Raw genomic sequence first — 20,726 nt, 5'->3', positions numbered from 1 at the left:
TCTTGTGGTGCATCATTTTACTACCTCTCCAGTCATCACTGAGTCTTCCAGAGCTGACACAATCTGAATTTCTAACGCGGGAGAACAAGGAGAGGGGGAAAAAGCAAACAAACACGTTTTGAAGGAAAACCCCCACCTTCCAGTCTCTCTCTCAACATCATAAAGAAGCAAAACAAAACAGAAATGAAAAGCAACGTCCTTTTTTTCAGGTCACCTTTAAAAGAAACATCCTTTGTTTGTGTGAATTTCAATGCTGGTGAGAAGTGCTGGAGAAAGTTCTGCATATGGAAGACCTCATTTTGTCCACAGGACACGACAAATGCAATACAAACTTCTCCCCCTGCATCCCTGACCTGGGGGAGACCACAACACAGTTTTCATGACCCACTCAGTCACTGGCCTCCGCTGCCTTCCAACAATGTAGTGGTGGGTTTTGTGACGTGGACACCTGCCCACAAAGAACTGGGCTGAGATCCACAACCTCAGTTCATATAGGCCACCAAGCAGCCACGTGATGGCAACAGCTTTCACCCACAACTGACCTGAGCCACATGGGAACTGGCAGCCCAGAAGTGAAAGCCTCCACCTCTCCATTACCAATCTTGTGAGCCATCCAGTCCCTCAAAGCAAACCCTTTAGTCAAATAATCCTTGCACTGTGGCTCTGACCACACACTCTAATGTTCATAGAATATTAGGGTTGGAAGAGACGTCAGGAGGTCATCTAGTCCAAACCCCTGCTCAAAGCAGGACCAGCACCAACTAAATCATCCCAACCAAGGCTTTGTCAAGCCAGGCCTTAAAAACCTCTAAGGATGGACATTCAACCACCTCCCTAGGTAACCCATTCCAGTGCTTCACCACCCTCCTAGTGAAATAGTGTTTCCTTATATCCAACCTAGACCTCCCCCACTGTAACTTGAGACCACTGTTCCTTGTTCTGTCATCTGCCACCACTGAGAACAGCCTAGCTCCATCCTTTTCTGTTAACTCTTTTCTGTCCAGATACCACCCTGGTGATAACTGAGTCTGGAGACTCCCTCTTCTCATCCTAACCCCATCCCAAGCCAGTACAGCTGAGCTCTCCACGTCAGCACTGCTGCTGCGCTTGTTCTCTAGGGGATGCTGTTGGGCTCTGCCTAAGGCCAGCTGCCGGTTATCACACCGAGAGAAGCAGCTGATTAGCTGCCGCTTTTTTGATACAATTGAAACAGCCAGCACATCAGAGAGCGTTATCTTTAGAAAGAGAGAGAGCCCAAAAGTAAAGGTTAAGAGGGCAGACAAAAAGTACTACCCGCTCAAGATTTAGTATAATACATAATGGAATGTTCCCTGCCTGAGACCCTCTGCCTTTTCTTCAACTCTGGTGCTTGGTTTCATCTGTTGGGCTATAAATGATTCATGGACTTTTTAAAAAAAGTATCATGGAACTAAGTCAGAATCTGTACTTGGAGGATTGTAAGGCAGTCTGGTGCAGTGCTGAGTGGCTCCTGGGTCCTCTCTTTTCCTCCTCGGCCAGGCCGCCCCTTTGTGGAGGAGGGGAGGAAGAAGTCCTCGGGGTTCGACATTTTTTTTCTCTGACATTGCAGGCTATTTGCTGGGCAGAGCTGCCTTCCTGCACCCCAGGCCTCAAAAGCTCATCACTGAGGACTCAAGCTCAGTCTGTTAGCAGCACAGGGAACAAACTAGCTCCTGACATTCTCCCAACCTCAAGAACATCTCCCATCTCCACTGAATCATTACAGCAGCAAGTTACTCCTCCTCAAGGATGCATCACAGCTTCCCCAGTGTCCGATATCGACAGTGTTCCCTCTTTTCCCACGGGACAGCAGTAGTTTCTAAATATCTACCCCGGAACATCACAGACTCCCCCTGCGAGGGAGTTGAGAACTATTACATTCTACATATTATTACAAATGAGGAAACACAGGAGCAGAGACTTACCACTAGGTTACATGGTTATCTACTGGCAGAGCTGAGAAGAAAACCCAGGACTTCCAGTCTAGCCTACTACATCACACTCCTTTCGAAACCCAGCCCCTGATCTAGGAAAATCAACATCACCTCTAAGCCTGGCGATATTTACTGCTTTCTGAGCATGTGCCCATGCATACACTCCCTGCACCATGACTGAAAAACATCTACCTCACTTCTCACTCCAAACATCTGCCGTCCCAGTGAAGGAGATGGACCTTCCAAGACAGATTAGGTGTCTCTGCTCTATTACAGTGAACTGAGCATGGTGAAGCACCAAATCCTCATGGGGAGAGTCAGTCCTCATTCAAAAGAGAGGAGAAAATCAGCAGACAGAGAACGTATCCCTTACTCTGTTCATCCCAAAGAGGGGTTCAGCCAAGGATGGGTTTGGAAGCTAAGACCCCTCTTCCTTGTGTCACGCATGGATCCTGGCGGGAAGCAGAAAGGCTGAATACTCCCGTAATTCTGCTTGAGAGGGCCGACCCCAAGATCTCTCTTATTCTTCAGCGCTTTCAAGGGAATGAAAGAGCCCAGTGAGGCAGATTTCAGTCCACACTCTGGGTACATCTACACTGCACGTAAAGCTGTGTTTGAGCATAACCCAACTTGCGTCTAAACTGCAATTGTGCTAACCCAGGACTTGGATCCAGGGTCACAGGACCCTGCAGGGCTAGAGCGTCCAAGCTTGAGTTAAGCCAGGATCCAGGATCCAAACCCTATTGTTTTGCAGTGTAGGTGCAGCCCCGCTTAGTCAGTCGCAAGTATCCCACAATTCCATGGGACAACTTCCTTAGTCCTCTCTATCCCAACAGTCTGCAATCCACTCCATTGAAAATGGAAGTGACACCCCTTTTGCAAACAGCAGCAGCAGCCCAGGTCAGCATTAACCCGTCTTTCTGATCACCCATCTGCAAGAACACTATCAAAGAGCCTCCTGGGTTTGCAATGGAGAGTGAACTGATCAAACCCTTTGCAAAGCGAGCTGCTTCCTAGTAACATGCAAGGCGGGCAGTAAAGTTTTCCCACAGTGCACCACAGTCCTAGGGCTAGAGTGACCATATTTTGGGGGAGGGACAAGGCACTAGGGACACTGGGATACGATTACTTTGACTTGGGTCTGCATACTGCAGCATGGACACCACAGCCCTAGGTTCGAGCATGGGTTAAAAAAGTTTTAACATAGCCTTAAAATGCAATGTAGATGCTCAAGCCCAGGGTTCCCTAATACAGGTCAGCTGACTTGAGTCCCACTAACCCTGGGCTTACACTGCAGTGTAGACATACCCACTGTCTCTTGCTGGCTGGGTACTACAGTTTCCCATGCTGTGGGTCTTAGTCCATACTACCTTAGAAAGATGGTGGCTTCTCTCCAGCTTTTGGCCAAGCTGTTGCACATCTCAGGCTGCTGGTGTTCCCTCTGTCTCCTAAAAGTGACCCCCTTTGTTGACAGAAGAAGTTTCCACTTCTCCGAAATCTGCTATCAATTCCAATTTGTGACATATTTGGGAAACTCTTGCCAACAGGGTTCAAGCTTGGGAGATGTCTGGAAGGGGAGTCTTAGAAGATAAACAGGATTAGATGCTTCAGATACTATGGTGATGAAGGTGGTATAAGAACCTGAACAGAATAGAGCTCCCAAGAGTCACTCACAGATGAACAGGGTCAAGATAAACTGACTCTACGCATGGGATGGAATTTTCCTCCAAGATGCATTGGCAGGGACCTTGTTGCCCTCTTCTTAAGCAATAAGTGTGGAGCTTCTGTTGGGTTCACGTAGCGAGGGTATCCTGAGAGTGCAAACGTGGCGTGTATATGTGGAATGGGGAATTGCTGGACCTTGGTTGTTTTCATCTTCTCCCATGTTTTTGACCATGTCCTGCCAGAGGAGGCACATGGGGTAGAGCAAGAAGCAGGTTCAGTTACTTTCCCCCATAGGTATCTGGTCCAGTCCTCCTGTTCACATCTTGACTCTCAGCTCAGTCAGGCTGATTCTTGCATTTTAAAGTTCTTTTTCACAGAGGAGGAAGTAGAACACCCCAGGCTAGATGGAAATCACACAGCCAGTACAAGTGTCTTGTGACACATACTCGGCTGGGATCAGACAGAAGAAAAGGAGCATGAAGGTCATTTTTGTTTTTTTCTATTGCCAATGAAAATCAGGGACTGGCAGGACCACCTAGTATTAGACATTGTATTTCTATCCTTCTGCAAAGGCATGTTGGATAGTTTGGGACACCACACGCAACTCTGCCAATGTACCTCAATTCTGACCTGCAGCATTCTCTGCTATTCCGGTCCTGAGCTGCTAAATAGCCTTGCCAATGAACCTTAATCCTGATCTACAGCCTCAACCCACTGTTCCACATTTGGGTCCCCACACAGTTCCAATCCCGCAGCACTTTCTGCTACTGCAGTCCCAGACCCTTTCCTGGGCAGAAACTGACAATTTCTTTCGAGGCTGTCTGATGTTGACAGATGCCCATTATACACTGGGATCAGATCCACCAAACTCACTTTCGCTGTCGATTTAAGACAGATTTGAACTCAATGTGTCATAAATAGTAGCCTCCTGGAAAGTGAAAATTCAACACTTACCTATCTCTTTAAAAGAGTTCCTTTCTCAATTGCCTGCAATGTCTGCATGCTGTCAGATGTGGTGTCTTTGGGGGATGAGTATCTTTGGAGTTATTCTGGCATTGCTGAGCATACACGCTATGCTTGAACACTTTAAAATGTGCAAACCTCTCTAGCACCAATTGATCGGGAAATGGGAAGCACAAGACAACTATGCAGTTACTGCTGCATTCTGTGGGGCATTGGATAGCACAGCATCAATCCAGGATTGGCTTTCATCTGCTTATGCGAATGTACAGCTGTTCCAAAGACCCTCAAAATATTGCCAGAAACTTATGGCAGCAAAACCAAAATGCATTCTTGATCCAAAATATCGCTGACTGCACTTACGTACCAGACACAAAGACCACACAGGAAGTTGCAAGCAGAAAAGCCACCTTTAACAGTTTGCCCAGCGTAACAAACTCACCTGTCATGATGTTTGGAACACCGGCACACCATTGGCATGTGGTCACTGTTATTATTTACTAGTGGTATTGCTGTAGTGTCCACACCCAGGCTTCCATCAGGGATCAGGGCTCGGTACACACAGACCAGCAGCAATACAGCACCATGCATTCAACACATGTCCTGTTAGGATGACAGGCCGGCCCTAAAAGATGCTGCAAGACACTTTATTTCTCACCTAGTCAGCTCAAAGAGTGCGACCATTCTAATTTATTCATTTGGAAATAACCCCAGTAAAATCAGGGCAGGTGGCATGCAGCCCTAGTTTTACTTCTGTTTCTACGGGACTGACACTGCCTTTAATAGAGCTGGTCAAAAAGGTTAAAAAATAAAAATAGAAAAATCACAGTTGTTATCACTAAAAGCACAGATTTCAGGTGCATTCATAGGCTCCGATTCTTATTACTCATGAGTATATGGACAGCTCACAGACATGCAGAAAAATATTCCTAAACCCCAAAACTGTTAGCACCAATGATTCTCTATCCAAAAATGTGTTACAAAACTTTGTTATCTACCAGTGTCATGGTTATAGGGCTAGCTGCACCCCTGCCCCTTTCAAGTCTCTCTGAATGCAGCCACCTCAGGTGTCAGGTCTCTTGCCCTACCTGTCTCAGGGTAAACTCTGGTGATTCTCCTATAATACCAATTGCCGATCACCCTGGATTTCGGGTACCTACCTTTCTTCCTTTCGGGAACCTTTGACCAGGGATACAATGACCAACAGCCTCTTAAAACAAAGAGGTTTTACTTAGCAGCTACAACAGAGCATTACACGAAAATGAGTTAAAACAACCACCACCATCTTGTAATGGCAACCCAGGGTTAACTTCTTCAGCCATGCTGGCAGGCTCCGGTGTCTGAGTGCGACTCCCCTAGAGAGCGTCTCTGACTGTCTCTATATCAACCACTCATCCCTCCCTTTGTCTTCCTGGGTTCTTTAGCAAGTGTACATGAGTCCTGCTCACTCCCCTTGTTCAGACCAGTTTGTGGGCTGCCCAGAGATCCAGCTAGAGCCATTAAGGCTACTGGCTCTGGTATTGTCTCTTAATGACTCTTAAGTGCAAGCTGTTAGGTGACTATTAGACCTGGCCTCCTTCTGCTTGCTACAGGTGGGTAGGCTCTGCTACCCAGACAGATCCCTAGGGTGAAATATCCATCCCCATATACGGTACAGAAACACCATGCTAGTGACTGACCCAGTACAGCAGTAGTAATTGTTAATAGCACCTTTACATTGGTCATCTTCACTATTTTCCTGTTTAAAAATGTTCAGTCATCCAATCAGAGAGCAGAAACAATACCGTGGACCAATCACACAACACAACAATGAATATTTGAAGCAAATTGTTCTAGAAAAAAGGCACAATGTGCTGAAAGGTATCCACTGAAACCATGGGGCAAATCCCTATGAATAACCCCATGTTCTCAGAAACCAGAATCAGGTCGCATATGAGTCACTAATCCCAAAATGAATCATTTAACCAGCTCTCACAATGAATTCCCTTGCTTTGTTCAGAACAACCAGGATTCGCACCTGCTGATTAGTCAGCAGTTACAGTTACTAGTTCAAAACTGATATCAAAGTTCAAAAATAATTGTCTTTGTACTTGACATTTTGCTTTAGTGCTGGAAAGATCATCATATTTACTTGTCCAGGAAATACTCTGCCATATATTTACCAGGGTGGGAGAACAGTTTTTTCAAAGTAAGAACTGAAATAAGTCTTAACCCAAAAATCAAATCAAGCCCTGGAAAAACTCAATTAACAGGGTGTTTTAGATTTCTGCTCTGCCTTTAGTCTTCCTGGCTTACAGTTGAGTCCTGGTCCCCGTGAAGTCAATAGCAAAGCACCCAGTGATTCAAACAAAAGCAGGAGGAGATCACTCACTGGATGGAAGCAAACATACCGAACTCCTATGAGTAAAGACCACTCTTGTGGTATATCCAAGTTGGTGAAATCCAGAACTAAACAGTTAATCAGGAGATAAATCTCCCATTCTGAGATTCCAGCAACACTAGAGAAGCTCGGCAACTGAAACTCTGAAAGGTCTTTACCTTGGCCTTCCTGCCACTTGTTTCTTTCCTGGCATTGAATGGTGAACAGTTCCTGTGTAAGGAAAGTGCTAAGGAGGGTAACCTAAATTTCTGACAGGTTTCAGAGTTGCAGCCGTGTTAGTCTGTATCCGCAAAAAGAACAGGAGTACTTGTGGCACCTTAGAGACTAACAAATTTATTTGAGCATAAGTTTTCGTGGGCTAAAACCCACTTCATCGGATGCATGCAGTGGAAAATACAGCAGGATATATATATATATATATATCTGAGCATCTGACAGAATGAAATGGCCATATATTGGCTCAAATCCATCCTTGGGATAGAGCCACCAAAGCTAATAGAGTTACATCATGGATGGATATGAACCATTTTCTGTACAGCTCAATAAGAACATGGATGGTTGAAAACACAGCTGACTGAGAAGTGGTTACTCTGGGGAATTTAATGTACCACTAACCATCACGGCAACACTAAAGAGATTGTCGTAGCAGGAGTCTATTTACATGCAGAGCAGAAGCTCTAAACAATATGTTGGGAGCTCAGGATGCAGAGACAAGAGGGGATAAAGCCGTGGAACTTGAGAGTTAGCCCAAAGAGCTGGAGGGTAGAGGAAAGGAGAACCTATTTCCCCTTTAAAGTGGCTGCATTCATTTTCCTGTGACTTGTTAAACTTTTCTGTCAATTGATCAGCGCCTGGAGGCATCGGTAAATATCGAGGTAACAAGGACTCCTTGGCTCATTACTTAAGCCACAGCCGGAACGGTTCAAAGCGTTAAACAAAAATGAAGTCGCCCTTCATTGATCTCTTTTGCGCGCTCCTTTCTCGGCTCCTTCAAGCCTGTGTTTAAAGCTTGACTGCTGTATCGAGGGCTCTTTATCCTCTGCTGACGCCAGGGCTTACCTTGTGAGATCTGCAGCTTGCACTGGGTACAAATCGAAATGGAGGGATGATGCTCCACTGCAGTTAGCTGACAGAGGTAGGGGTTCCTTTGCAGCTTGCCCTGTCCCTGCCCAGTGGACAAAGGAGGAGGCTGGGAGCATGGAGAACTTAGGGGCGGGATGGGGGAAGGAAGCAAGTAGTGGGGCTTTCTTGAAAGGAGCTTTATTGGTTTCTCTGGTATGGCGTGCTGATCAGTGCGAATGGCCTCCTAGATCAACAAAACAGTAGTCAGAGTTTCTGAGCTCGCCCTGTGCAGTTTGGGGAAACAGAGCTGGACAGAGTGCAGGCAAGTGCCTGTGAAAGCTTCCTGAGCATGCTCTGCCAGCAGCGCAGTCCTGACCTGCGCCACCCTCTCCTGTTCCACACAGCTCTGCCTATGCACCTCAGTCTTGGCCAGACTCATTTTACATAGAAGCTTACCTGGCCACTAGCTCACATGACTGATGTCTCAGTAACCATGAAGTCCTAATACAAGTCTTAGTGATCCGCCACCAGGTACAAAAACCCCCAAACCCACCAGCAAGCACAATGAGAACCCCTGCTGCTTCTTTCAAGCACTAAGACACAACTATGCCTGCTTATCTGGGGTTCACAGTTTCCAAAATATATTGAGGTCATGGGAATTCAGATGCTTGGAGAAATCAGCTTCCATGGACATGCAAGGCGGGTGGACTGAAGACTGACCATAACTGGGCCATAATGCCAGGCTACAGTAATCGATGATCAGGTCCTGGCTGGCAGCATTACTGATCTGTGAACCCCAACCAGGGTACTGGCACACTGGGCAAAGGGAAAGATTGGGGTGAGCTCCCATTGGCTGCATGCTTCCAGCACGCCTTGGGGAAGTTGGGGGTATGGCACCCAGTGCAGCATTGAGTTGGTCAGCCTCTGTTTGAGGTTGTGAATCATGCCCACTCCCCTCAGAGGAGCACATCCCCTCCTCTCTAGATACACTGGCACGGGACCTGGAATGGGAGAGAGCCTGAAGGGCACCCGGGGCTCAACAAGACCTTTTTGCTGTCAAACCCAGCACCCATTCACCAGGCACAGAGATACTGTAATTAGAAGCACAGGCAGAAACCTGCTCATGGCGCCCGTACAATGAGTGTGTTTGAAAGTCAGCTCAGGACATGAGAGAGGCAGACTGATGCCAGACCATGGAACCTTATTTTGCTCACTGGGGGCCAGTGTGAGACCATCAGAACTTCCTCGGGCCTTTTCAGGAGAGTTACAGTGAAACCGCTCCTGCAACATCCCACTGCTGTCAGTTCCAATATCTCCCATCCAGCACCGTTCTGGAGCTCCTCCCCTCCTTTTGCATACGCACACATGGACACGGACAGGTTGGTGTGGTGGCGGTGAGAGCGTTATGAAAATGACAACTCCCACTGACAGCCTCATAGGCAAAGCTGTCACCATCTCTCCCATTTACCAAGCCTGACAGTTCATGGAGAGTCTCAACTCAAGCCCTCGGGCAGCTGAGACATTTGTCTTAGACAAAGATGGGGAAAAGGCCGAGTAAAACAAAGTTACCTTCATCCCCACTCTACACGCCATTCACAGCTGTCAGCTTAACGGGATAGCTCTTCCGGATGCAGGATCCTTGTTGGGACATCTGCTCTGGCACATGCACGTGTAGAGCTAAGGCAAGCTTCAGAGACCCAGATAAAACGATGAGCTAAGCGCCACCACTCGTTCCTCCGTCCTCCAGCAAAGGAGCCCATCTTTGTAAGCCCTTAAATTGCCTGTTGGCCTGCTGTGTCCCAGAGAGGGAGATCATTGGAGATAAGTGCTGCTGGGTGGCTGGAAATCACTAGCTATTCAGACACGTAGTCAGCAGAGCCGCAGTTCTATGAGAAGACCGGCCTCCCAACCAACATGGGTGACAGAGCCAAGCATCAGAGCTGAGCACTTTTCACACCAGAACAGCAAATTCCCCTCCCAACCAAAAACCTGTACCCAGAACGCATAATTAAGCAGTAAAGTATGGGAGGCGTCAGTTTCACCTTTTCTTTATTTTGTCTTCAAAGAACAGACCTGATGCAGGTGTTTCGTTAGAAAATAAAGTGTTTATTAAGAAACTAGACATTGAACACCCCTATAGTCTCCGTGAAAAAGGGATTGTCCCATTTCCATAGCACAAGATGATAGTTATGGCAAGATAAGAATGCTCGGGGATGGAGGACTCTCACTGACAGGAAATGAGGTAATGATTTACAATAATTAAAAAAAAAATCCTTAGATTTGCTACTTAAAGCCACCAAATGCAAATGACTGCGACCGGCTGTCATTTTCAGCAGTGAGGAACCAGAGACTTTTAGTTGGTGTTTAAATAACTGAGACATCAATCACAGTGGGGAGAACTGTTTTAAATTTTTCCGTACGGTCGGGGGGACAACTTCTGAGCAGAGATGGGCCTGAGATGCAAAATTCTACAGTCCTCCAACAGGGCGTTTGAAGACAAGGCTCTGGGTCAGGCCCACATATCTCTAAGTCTGACACATACAGTTGAGAGCAGAATCCCCTGAGCAGTGCAAGGGGAGAGGACTACGAGGCTGAGCAGTTCATCCTGAACAAGACATCCCCAAATGGGATGGGCGAATTTCAGAATACGGGGAGTTCAGTTTGGACAAGCACCCAGCTGTTAGCTGCTTTTGTGAAGCGTCTCCTAACTCTCTGAATCTTCAAAATCAAGGTGGAAATAATGAAAGCAACAGGTCATCTCCTCGTACTTTTCCCGCCTCTCTTGCTCCAATTTGGGCTGGAAATTTCATGGGATATTACCCTTCGGTTCAAGTTTTGGTTGTGGGTCCTTATGTGATCCGCACTGAATTCTCCCAATTCTAATGCAGCTGCCACTTCATGTGTATGCATCAATTTAAAACAAACTGCCACCATTTCTCTTCTATTATACTTCACATTTTTATGCATGAGAACCACTAAAAGAAGCAAGAGAATGGAATGTTCAGTGGAGCATCCCTGTGTGGAGTTCGAGAACATTCCTGCAATCTCCAGGAATGTTCCACACGTGACACTTGTGAAGGGCAGGATGACAATGGAACATCCCGTTCTTACACTTCTGCTCAATGCTGGCTGAGGGGGAACCTTCTCGCTTCCCAATGAAAGCAACCTATTAGGGCTGGTGATGCTAAACATCGTCTCAGGCCATGGAGGGAGGCAAGCAAGTTAACTGACTGGTGAGGGAGCTCACAGTTTGCAACTCCTGCCAGAAAGGGATCTGACCAAACCTGGATCCTCCTCCTTGAAAACCTGCCTCATGTTTATAGGTTTTCAGTGGTGTCTGTGAGCACATCTTCCTTTCCCATACACACTCTCTTCAGAGTATCCAAGGAGAGACCCATCCCAGGCCAGTCCAGATTGTGAGTTGCCGTTAAGGCAGTCGTCTTCTCGTGAGGGTAGGATCAAAGGTTTTATTTTTCCATCTGAGAGGCTGAGGATGGAGTAAGGCAAGAGAAAAAAAAAACATACAAATATTGACCAGAGAACAGGATCAATATTTCTGTTTATGCCACCGAAGAAGCAACAGAATGTTTATTTTTCATCCCCTTCAGTTTGTCTGCCTTGAGCTGATCGTTCTGTGTACATGACTGGATTACACTACATCTCTACCTCAGTGAGGAAGGAGGGGAGGGAAAAAGGCCCATGGGTTCACTGACTGCGGCCAGCATGTGTCTGATATGCTTTTTCACTTGGCTTACTGCCCTAGTCCTGGCAAGGTCACCAACCCTCCTACACCACTGATGTTCCATCCAGGTGGGAAGTCCAGGAACCTCCTCAGATAAAGCTCATCATTCCAGCAGTAGGGAGAGACCAAAGCACAATAATGATATGGTCAGCGCCAAAGAGCTGTTCTAACACACACAAAAGAGAAAAGCCTCCTAGGACAGTTGTATGTCAAAAATAACCACATTCTCTCCTGTCAGAGAAGTAAGATTTTTATTCCTGCCCATCTTCACTTTCAACATCATTTTCTGTGCAAAAACTGGGAGCAGAGGGCTTCCTTTGTTCTTACCAAGAGTCTTCGCTCTGCATTAGTGTCTTCCAGGATCCCACATCTCCGCTCGCCCTGGGAGACCTCCCATGGTGTTGCTACAAGAAAAGGTGATGGCGACATTCGCTGGGTGTTGTGAAGACACAAGCTTACAAGGAGAACTCCAAGCAAGGAGGACATGACTAACAGTATCAGTTTGGTTGTTTCAAGCAAAAGTGCAATTATTTACTGTGTCATTAGAATGACTCCTTTAAATTGGGCTTTAAATTTTCTTTATTTGCTCTCATTGTGGCTGTGGGGCCTTGCAGGAACATCTAACAAACACAGCGACTATTGGAGGAAAAGAACAACCCTGATATCTGGTGACAGACAACCACATGTTTCGGTTGGCTTTAACGTGTGTACCGACGGGGCTGCAGAGTCCTACTAGGAGAAGGCCTTGATCCGTACAGAGCACGCTCACTGCTTCCCACCGCTCTGAGGACACAGCCTATAAACTTGGCATCAAAACAGGGACCTTTAAGGAGTTTTTAAAAGCCATGACGTCCTTTGCTGAAATAAACACTGACATCCTCAACATAGATGCCTTGGTTAAGAGGTTTGGAATGTCCAGGGAGGCTTATTGGATTCAACATAATTTCTCTGAAACCTAAAAGAAAAACAAAAAACAGAAAAAAGAAAAAAGCAAAATAAAGTAAACGAAAAAACAAAAAAGAGCAAAACTAGAAAAAAAGAGAGAGATACTGACACACATATAATTATTTAAAAAGAATCAAACGAATAACCAGCAAACGGCTGTAGTTAAATTAAAGTCAAACTGCCCTCTCTTTGCCGGGCTTAGCTGGCTATCTCAGTCCATAAGGGAAAGACAGAGGCTTCAGGAGGTACATGATTGTGACAGGGAAGAGGGGTGGTGCGACAGAACAAGGAGGGAGGTGGTGGAATCTCCTTCCTTTGGGGTTTTTAAGGTCAGGCTTGACAAAGCCCTGGCTGGGATGATTTAGTTGGGGATTGGTCCTGCTTTGAGCAGGGGGTTGGACTAGATGACTTCCTAAGGTCCCTTCCAACTCTGATATTCTATGATTCTAAGTGCTCTGTGAACTATTTTCCCAACAGATTCACATTAGTTAGAGATGGTATAGGCCTATTAGTTCACACCTAGTCCATCTCCTGTGGGGGGAAGCGGTGGGGGGGGGGATCTCCCTGCTGCGGTGTCCCCAGTCTAGTTTCGAAAAGCTAAAGCACAAGAGCTCCCGCTACTATTCCTCTGACAACCTTTCACAGCCTCATTGATTTTATTGCCCAGCCTGTCCCCTCAGTCTCAAGGCCTATACTCTGAGGGGATCACTTGTACGTGGATTGCCTCCTTCCAGCCTGGAAGGGTAATCTGTGGGTCTAGGGTCTGCCCTGGTCAGGTCAGAAGGAAGAGAGTGTGGGACAGGGAATGCCTACTTCATCCCTCCTTCAGTCCCAAGGTGTCTACCAGGCAAAACCAGCAGCCTGGGATTGTCATTTCTGCACAGTGCTTCCTCCCTGGGCAGGCTCAGCCTCCGAAGGTCCCTACTACTGTGACTCCAATGGAGCCACCATCACCAGGTTTGGCCTATTCCAGGCGCTAGGGGGAGCTAACCTCATCTGTTCCTGATGGAACAATGTGGGGGAATCTCCATGGGTGAAACCTGGCGATTTCCTGTCCCAGAGCCCTCTCCTGTGAATCTGAACAAGGCTGGGCGGGCACGTTCTGGGTCACTGTTAGGACACTTTTCCAATGGTCATCCTAAACTTTGCTTTGCTTAGTTCTACCCCTCTGATGTCTAGCCCCATGTATCTCCCTCTTTGGTGCTTACACCTGCAGGTACTTGCAAAGAATTCCCGTGTCTGCCCTTCCACTGTCATCTAGCCAAGCCAATTTTTCAATTCTTTCTGTGGACTCCCATTGATAATATTCCTGTAACACGGAGGCAGCCACAATGGAATGAGATGGGCAGGAGCGAGGATGGTCGATGTCGTCGGAGGTAGGTAGTTCCTGAGCTACCGCTGAGTTGCTGTCAATGAAGCTTGGGCAAAGAGGGTGCAAAAGTAGCTTATAGGCCATCTTTCGTGCTTTCCTAATCCTAGGTCCATCAGGCTGCCAGTCTGGTCAATAATGACCATTAATGCTGCCTCAGGCTCATATATCTATACCAGCTACTCCTGAACAGTTCCAGCAGCTGGGAATCACTGGGATACCTTTGCCCTACCTGAAGGGTGCAAGTGCTGCTCTAGCCGCTCTACACAACTCAAGGATTCCCCTGGGCAGGGAATCCTCAAACTAACTGCTGAAGCCAGGTTTGGGGCTGCTACTACCAGAGCAGCCAGTGTGCAGAGGAGAACCTATCCCTTTGATTGCAACATGCAGGGTGACCTCTACTTGATAAGACACGAAAGGGACAGGAACAGATGGTCTGTGCTCACTAAACCCTGAATCCAAGCCAGACAGCAAAAAATCATCTCTTTTAATTGTAAAATGCAGCTCTACCCTGAAAAGCACCTTTATAAAACTGGCCCCTTCTTCCTCATCGGATCCCTGCATGCATGTAGCAGTCAGATCTGCTGGCTTTGCAGACAAAAATAATTTTAACTATCTGTTATTGCTGTTGGCCTTGCAGAATCGACATGTCTTTGGGACAGTGAGCTAGATTCAATTATCATAACCAAAACTGTTAACCAAGTTCCAGCAGCAGAATCTTCATTCCTGGTGAGAAAGATCCCAGCTTGGCTGACAGTTAGAAACGAATGTGTAAACTGAGCACACTTATTATCAGAGTCATTGGCAGACAATAAACATGGCACCCCGGAATGGCATTTTTACCCAGTCACTTTTCAGAGTATAACTGCACTTTAAATTCACTGGCGGATGGCTGGAGGAGTCAACTTTCAACAAAATCAAGTGTCTCTGCAGAGTTCTGGTCTCTGCTTTATTTTATTGCAAAACCAGTGTGTGCAGCAGACCCAAAGCCTGCTAGGTACCAAGACCCTCAAGCAAGAGGCACATGAAAAATCAGCCAGGCCAGGAGTTGGAAAGTGCTAGGGCTTCATTCAATTAGCATCCATCAGTGGTAAGATCTGCCAGCACAGCTGGAGGCTTCAAAGGTCTCCATGGACGATAAATAAAAGAGCAAGAATGCTGGGTCTGCATGGGATGGGAGCCAATTTGGGTATGATAGGTGGCATGTGCCTCTTACTGGGAGACAATGTGGGGTGTGCTGGGGTGGAAGTCCATGTTTCCCAAGGATTAGGGTATTGAGCAGACCTACAAATGATCTGGCAAAAAATGAGATAGTGTCCAGTACTCTTTTATGGCGTTTAATTGTTGCCTTTTACTCTCTCTTGTTTGTAAAATCCTCAGAGAAGTTGCAAAACTATATTCCTTTTCTGGCAGATTTTGCTCTTTTTCAACTATTCCTCTCCCACTCTGCAGTCCTCTACCCTGTTCTGTTTCACATGGATCAGAAACTAAGATGGCTTTTGCTAGGTTTTCTTCTTTGTTGTCATATGTTAGATGGATGATGTCCTCAGTGATGTCTAGGGTTGGAATGGGTGAATCTCAAAAGATTCAGAGATGGGATAAGCATCAGCTTTACTGGCCGAACCATTAGCTCCTGCAAAACTGGATTGGAAATCTCATGAAAAGAGGATTTCTGGCACCTTCTGCTTTTGGAGCAGGCTGGGGAAATCTTGAAACAGTTCTTCTTGTGAAGTTCTCACTCGGTACAGTACCAGCTGGAAAATGGGAGGAAAACACTCCAATATATTGGTAACTAGTGACCAGCCAGGCATTTCAAAGCCTTGTGGAAATTCGGACTCTAAGAACAGGCAACACTTCAGGATGAGGGTGATTGTTCCTCACCCCTTTGCCCATCACTAGTCTATGGAGAGCAGTTTAATAATAAACCACCCTTCTTAATGGTCATGTGATTGTACTGGAGCAAATGCATAGAGAGTTTTGGCTGCTGGTGAGGGAGAAAAGGGGCTCAGATCTGGCTTGTACATTACTAGATGCAAGGCGGTCTAACATCTTGGGGAGGGCAGGATCGGATGGAGCACTTGTCCTAAGCAATCTGGGAGGGGGTAGCTGCTGAAAGGAGAGTTGGATTGAGGGCGTCTGTCCCAGGGATACGTAATCACCCTTGCTCTTGACTTAGCCATTTACCTTCTCATCCTCCTTGACTCTCCCTAGTTTCTGCTCTGGCCTTTAAACAGCTTCCAGCACCTTTTGCTACTTTAAAAGGGAACCCAGAGCCCAGCCTCCTCCCGGTTGGGTCCCTGTAGTACACTAACTGTCTGCCTCTCACTCTGCCAACATTTTACAGTGCAATCCAGCCTGGGGCTTTTCAAAAGCTGGATTCCCCCAGGTCACATGAGGAATGGGCAGGTGGTGCCGCAAAGGGCGGGTAGGCCCAGGTAATTATATAGAAAATGGCACGTCGTCAGCCAGGGCACTAGCAGTTCAGACACAGTTGTGGGAACTGTTTGCAAGTGAACCTCCGCCTGCTGGCTGGGTGGAAGCTGTTTTCACTGCAGCAGCATAGGCTGCGGTGCGCGCAGCACGGGCTACGGTGACTGTATTTCTTTCTCGGGAAAGAGAGGTAGTGCCAAATTAACAACAGCTATTTAGAACCGGGAGGAGAATCTCCAGCAAATTGCAGCTGCGCTAACCTCACTCATATTTAAGGCCTAAACTACTTGATAGCGTTCCCACTCCTGCCCTTCTCATGTTACACTAGAGCCTGTAACATAGGCAAGAACAATGCGGGGTCCGGGTATCTTTTATAGCTCTCCGTAGGAGGAGTGCTCCTCGGAATGACATCCGAGAAGACAAGAGATGGGAGTGCTGTTTGGTGCCATCCAGTCTAGTCGATGTACCGGAGCCAGTGGAAGATGGTTCACAACAGTCTGTGTGTTCAGGGTTAGGAGAGTCGCTTGTACATCCTGACGGGGGAAAGCCCCATGAAGTTCATCATGCCCTGGAACTTGTGAACGCTCTGGGAGACATTCAGCCCCAGGGCTATGTTTTAGAGGCGAGGGCTCCTTCAGGAGCCCCCCCCCCCACTTTCAGGGGACCAGCAACTACAATTCCAGCCACAGCGGATCAACAGAAAGTGAACCAAGGTGCTGCTTTCCCTTCTCCCGCAAGACTGGAGCCATGCTGCCTTCTCTGCACTCCAAGCTAAAGCCATGGGGCCTGATTTTCCTCTCATCTTCACCCGTGTTACAAACTCCCCAACTTCAAGGGAGTTACTACTGATTTACACCAGCGTGACAGAGAAGAATTAGGCCCCTGGAAGAGCTTCACTGGGGCGGTCTAATATCAAGTCAGCGTTAGAGTGGAACCAACCCCATTTAACAGCTTCAGAATGGGTCCTGGGAGCTAGTGAACATCCCTATTGGAAAGGCAGCATCAGTTTTCACTGCCTCAGTCAATTCCCCTTGTCCCTGGGGCTTGACTCTTGGGGAACATTTGCATGGAAACAGGATCTCTGTCCATGAGCAGCAGCTTCACCTTTTACTGCTGTTTATTCTCCCTGGGCTCGAGGAGAGCTGCCTGAACAAACAACTCCCACTTACCTCAAGGGGAGCTGAAATTGCCTAACACCTCTTCGGCTTAGGCGCCAGCTGAAGTTATAACCCTCCATTTGTGGCATCTCTGGCATCTCCACAGGAACCAACTGTGATGTCACAATCAGAGGATCATGACCTCGGTTGGGGATGTGTGGAATAAAGAGCAGAAGCAGATAAAGCACAAAGATCCTGTTTTCATACAGATTTTTCTCATTCTTAAAACACAGGGGAAGAGAAATACTGAAAATACCCAACAACTACGCAGGAGTCTTTGTGAAGAAAGCAGTGTTCACAGCTTTCCATTTGGTGTCCACAGTATCTTTAAGACTCTGTGTCAGACTCATTAAACCTTTGCTCAGAAGAATTCCCGTATCCAGAATATTTCTGCTGTTGCCTCCATTTATCTGAGACATTTCCATATTAGCTGGGATCACAAGTTTGTTTTCTCTGGAACTCCTTTGTGGATGGAGTGGTTCCAAGATACTAAATGCTGTAGCCGGATAGCCTAAAAGGCAGAGATCCAAGATTTCCCCATCACTCCCCCTCTCCTTAAGAAAAGCCCCTGAAGCAGAAAGGGAAAGTGTTTACCAGGATGGAAAAAAGCATGAATTTGAGAGAAAGTGTGTGACAGAAATAAAAAGACCACTTTGAGCTCTGTTACAACCATGTCAAGGTTGCTACAACATATGCAGGTGCTCTGTGTTTTGCTCCTGACACTCCCATGTCATCAAAGATTAGAGCCAGATTCTTCCCCCCCCCCCCCGCCCGAATGCACTGTGATGCAGCTATTTAAAGCTACTCAGAGTCCCAGTGCATGATGGAACTCAGCCAGATCAGTTAGGCCTCCCTGTCCCCAGATTTGTTTTCATTAGACTGAAGTCAGTGTATGTGGGATTGCTTGGAGGGGGGAGGACTGGGTACCCACCGGTTTCACCCACGATGCACAAAGTTTAGTGTTTCAGTCTTCTTTCAGTCAGATAGGGTCAGACTTGTAACGTTCAGGAGAAAGGCTCTTGATCTGTGAAGTACACAGGGCAGCATATCCTGCCTGTCCAAACAACCAAAGCAATGCAAGGTGTGCAGCAAACCGCCCATTGGATATATTAGTGATGAAAAACAAATAACCCTGAACTCAGGAATTGATTTTAAAACACTCTATGGATTTGCTCCAGCTGATATCATGAGCTTCATCTCTCTCTACTCTCCCCATCCCTGTCTCTTCCCACAGTTGTATCACTACTTTCTGCGAAAGCCTTCTCCTCTGCAGCTCCAGTTGACAGAAGGAACCATCTCTAGTATCTTTCCACCTAACTGACTCTCCATTTCTTTTTGACATTGCTCTGTCTCAGCTTCTCTCCCCTCTGCTCTTACACTCCCCAAAGCATTAGGGACCCTGTCTGAGAGATACTATATTGCAGCATAATACATTATTGTCACACATTTGATTTTTAAATATATTCTTTTGCCATCTTTACATCTGCCCCTAGACTACTACTGACTTGAGAACCAGGCATCTTTTCAAAAGAGCTTCTCAGCTCTTCTGCAGCAATCCCCGGTTTGCCTAGCAGGTCGGTCCGTGGTGTTGGTGCTATTCTTACATGACTCAGTTCTCCAACTGCTTCAAGTGGAAATTGTTTATACTGAGTTGTTGGAATCACAAACCAATATGCCTAGGAATTAGAGCCCATTGGGAAGGAATCCTGGTCGGCTGTTTTTTAACTAAACAGGTTATTTAATTGGTGTTTAATACAAATCATGGAGTGGCTGATCTACCAGTGCCATAGACTAGGAAGTCAAAGAGACAACCCATAAAGGAAACCCTCCAGTTAGGATAACAGCTATCACATGATACATTTCTCTTCAATCTCAAAGGGCTTTACAAACTTTAGCTTGCTAAGCCTCACCATTCCTCTGGAAGGCAGGAGCTGTTTTAACCATTATGCCGATGGGGAAACTGAGGCACAAAGAAGGGACGTGACCTGTCCAAGATAGCAGAGAGAGTCAGTGAGAGAGATGGAACATAACCAAGAGTCCTGACTCCCATTCCCTTGCCCTGACCACTAGATAACACTCTCACGAGTTACTATCAGTGGGTGCAAAGCTCAGCCTGCCCCCTTTGGACTAATGACAGAAGTGGCTGGCATGGCATAATACGAGACACAAAGGAGGATACATGTTTGCAGGTGGCACTGAACTAGGAAGCACCAATTTGCTGACCCACTCCCAGATCCCCAATCCTTCAGTAGCTGAGTTTACTGCAGACAAATCAGTAGGGGGATGACAGCACACAGCTAAAGGAGATATATGTGCTGGAGAGAAAAATCCTCCATCTCTGCAGCCCAGGATACGTGGGACCTCTCATGTCTCTACCCCTAAGGCCTCCATCCGGATTCCCAGATGGACAAGGAAGGAGCAGAAGAGAGACTGAAGCACAAGATAGTCTCTCATTGGTTTAAGTCCTTTCCTCCAGACATCTGCTCCAGCATTGCCTCCTGTAGCCTGGAAAGGACATAACTGTTCTCAAGGAATCCAAGCAGTGATACCAGCCTGAGAGTCCTGGAGCCAATGTCCTGGAGCTTTTAAAACAATGATGGAAACTGGTGCTTTAAGAGTGAAGGGAACCTGGTGTTTGTCTCAACAGAGTGGTTCTAAATAGGAACAGAAATTGCTGCGGGCAGGAGAATGCAGAAGAGCAGAGGGGCTAGTGTAATAGGAGTTTGTTATTTTTAAGCCATTAGGCAGTTACGCGGACAAGCGTTATTACCCTTCACAGAGCACATCTCCAGCTCTTCCACTCTGCAGATCACTTTGTAAAAGAAGGAATCTACCATGGATTCGTTACCCCTGCCAATTCCCCACTATCTGGTTCTCAAAAAGTTTCCTTGTGAAGAAAAACAACAGTCAGACAAGAAACAAGTATCTTCCAAAGGGTTAAGTGGGGAGGGCTTCTATCCCCCACCTTTGTGGCACAGAGCAGCATGCCCTCTGAACAACACTCAAATCATTGCACAAACAAGGGTACAAAATGTCCAGTACTTCCCTCAAAGAAAGACACCCG

General features: G+C 46.8%; 1 protein-coding gene across 5 annotated transcripts in view; it reads right to left on the bottom strand.

Moving 5' to 3' along the window:
* NTRK3 (neurotrophic receptor tyrosine kinase 3) overlaps window positions 1–20,726 on the bottom strand; it is a 311,454-nt gene that overhangs the window by 76,795 nt on the left and 213,933 nt on the right. Inside the window, exon 13 of one of the 5 annotated variants that reach the window (XM_077827903.1) lies at window positions 12,414–12,716. The exons of the other annotated variants lie outside the window; for them this stretch is intronic. Within the exon in view, the coding sequence (XP_077684029.1) occupies window positions 12,598–12,716 (119 nt within the window). The 3' untranslated portion in view covers window positions 12,414–12,597. Of the gene's footprint in view, window positions 1–12,413; window positions 12,717–20,726 lie in introns of those variants that run through there. 5 annotated transcript variants of the gene reach the window in all.

This window comes from Eretmochelys imbricata, chromosome 10 (genome assembly GCF_965152235.1).
Source record: "Eretmochelys imbricata isolate rEreImb1 chromosome 10, rEreImb1.hap1, whole genome shotgun sequence".
Lineage (NCBI taxonomy): Eukaryota > Metazoa > Chordata > Testudines > Cheloniidae > Eretmochelys > Eretmochelys imbricata.
Note: the sequence above shows the minus strand (reverse complement) of the source record. Positions and strands in the feature narration are given on the sequence as shown.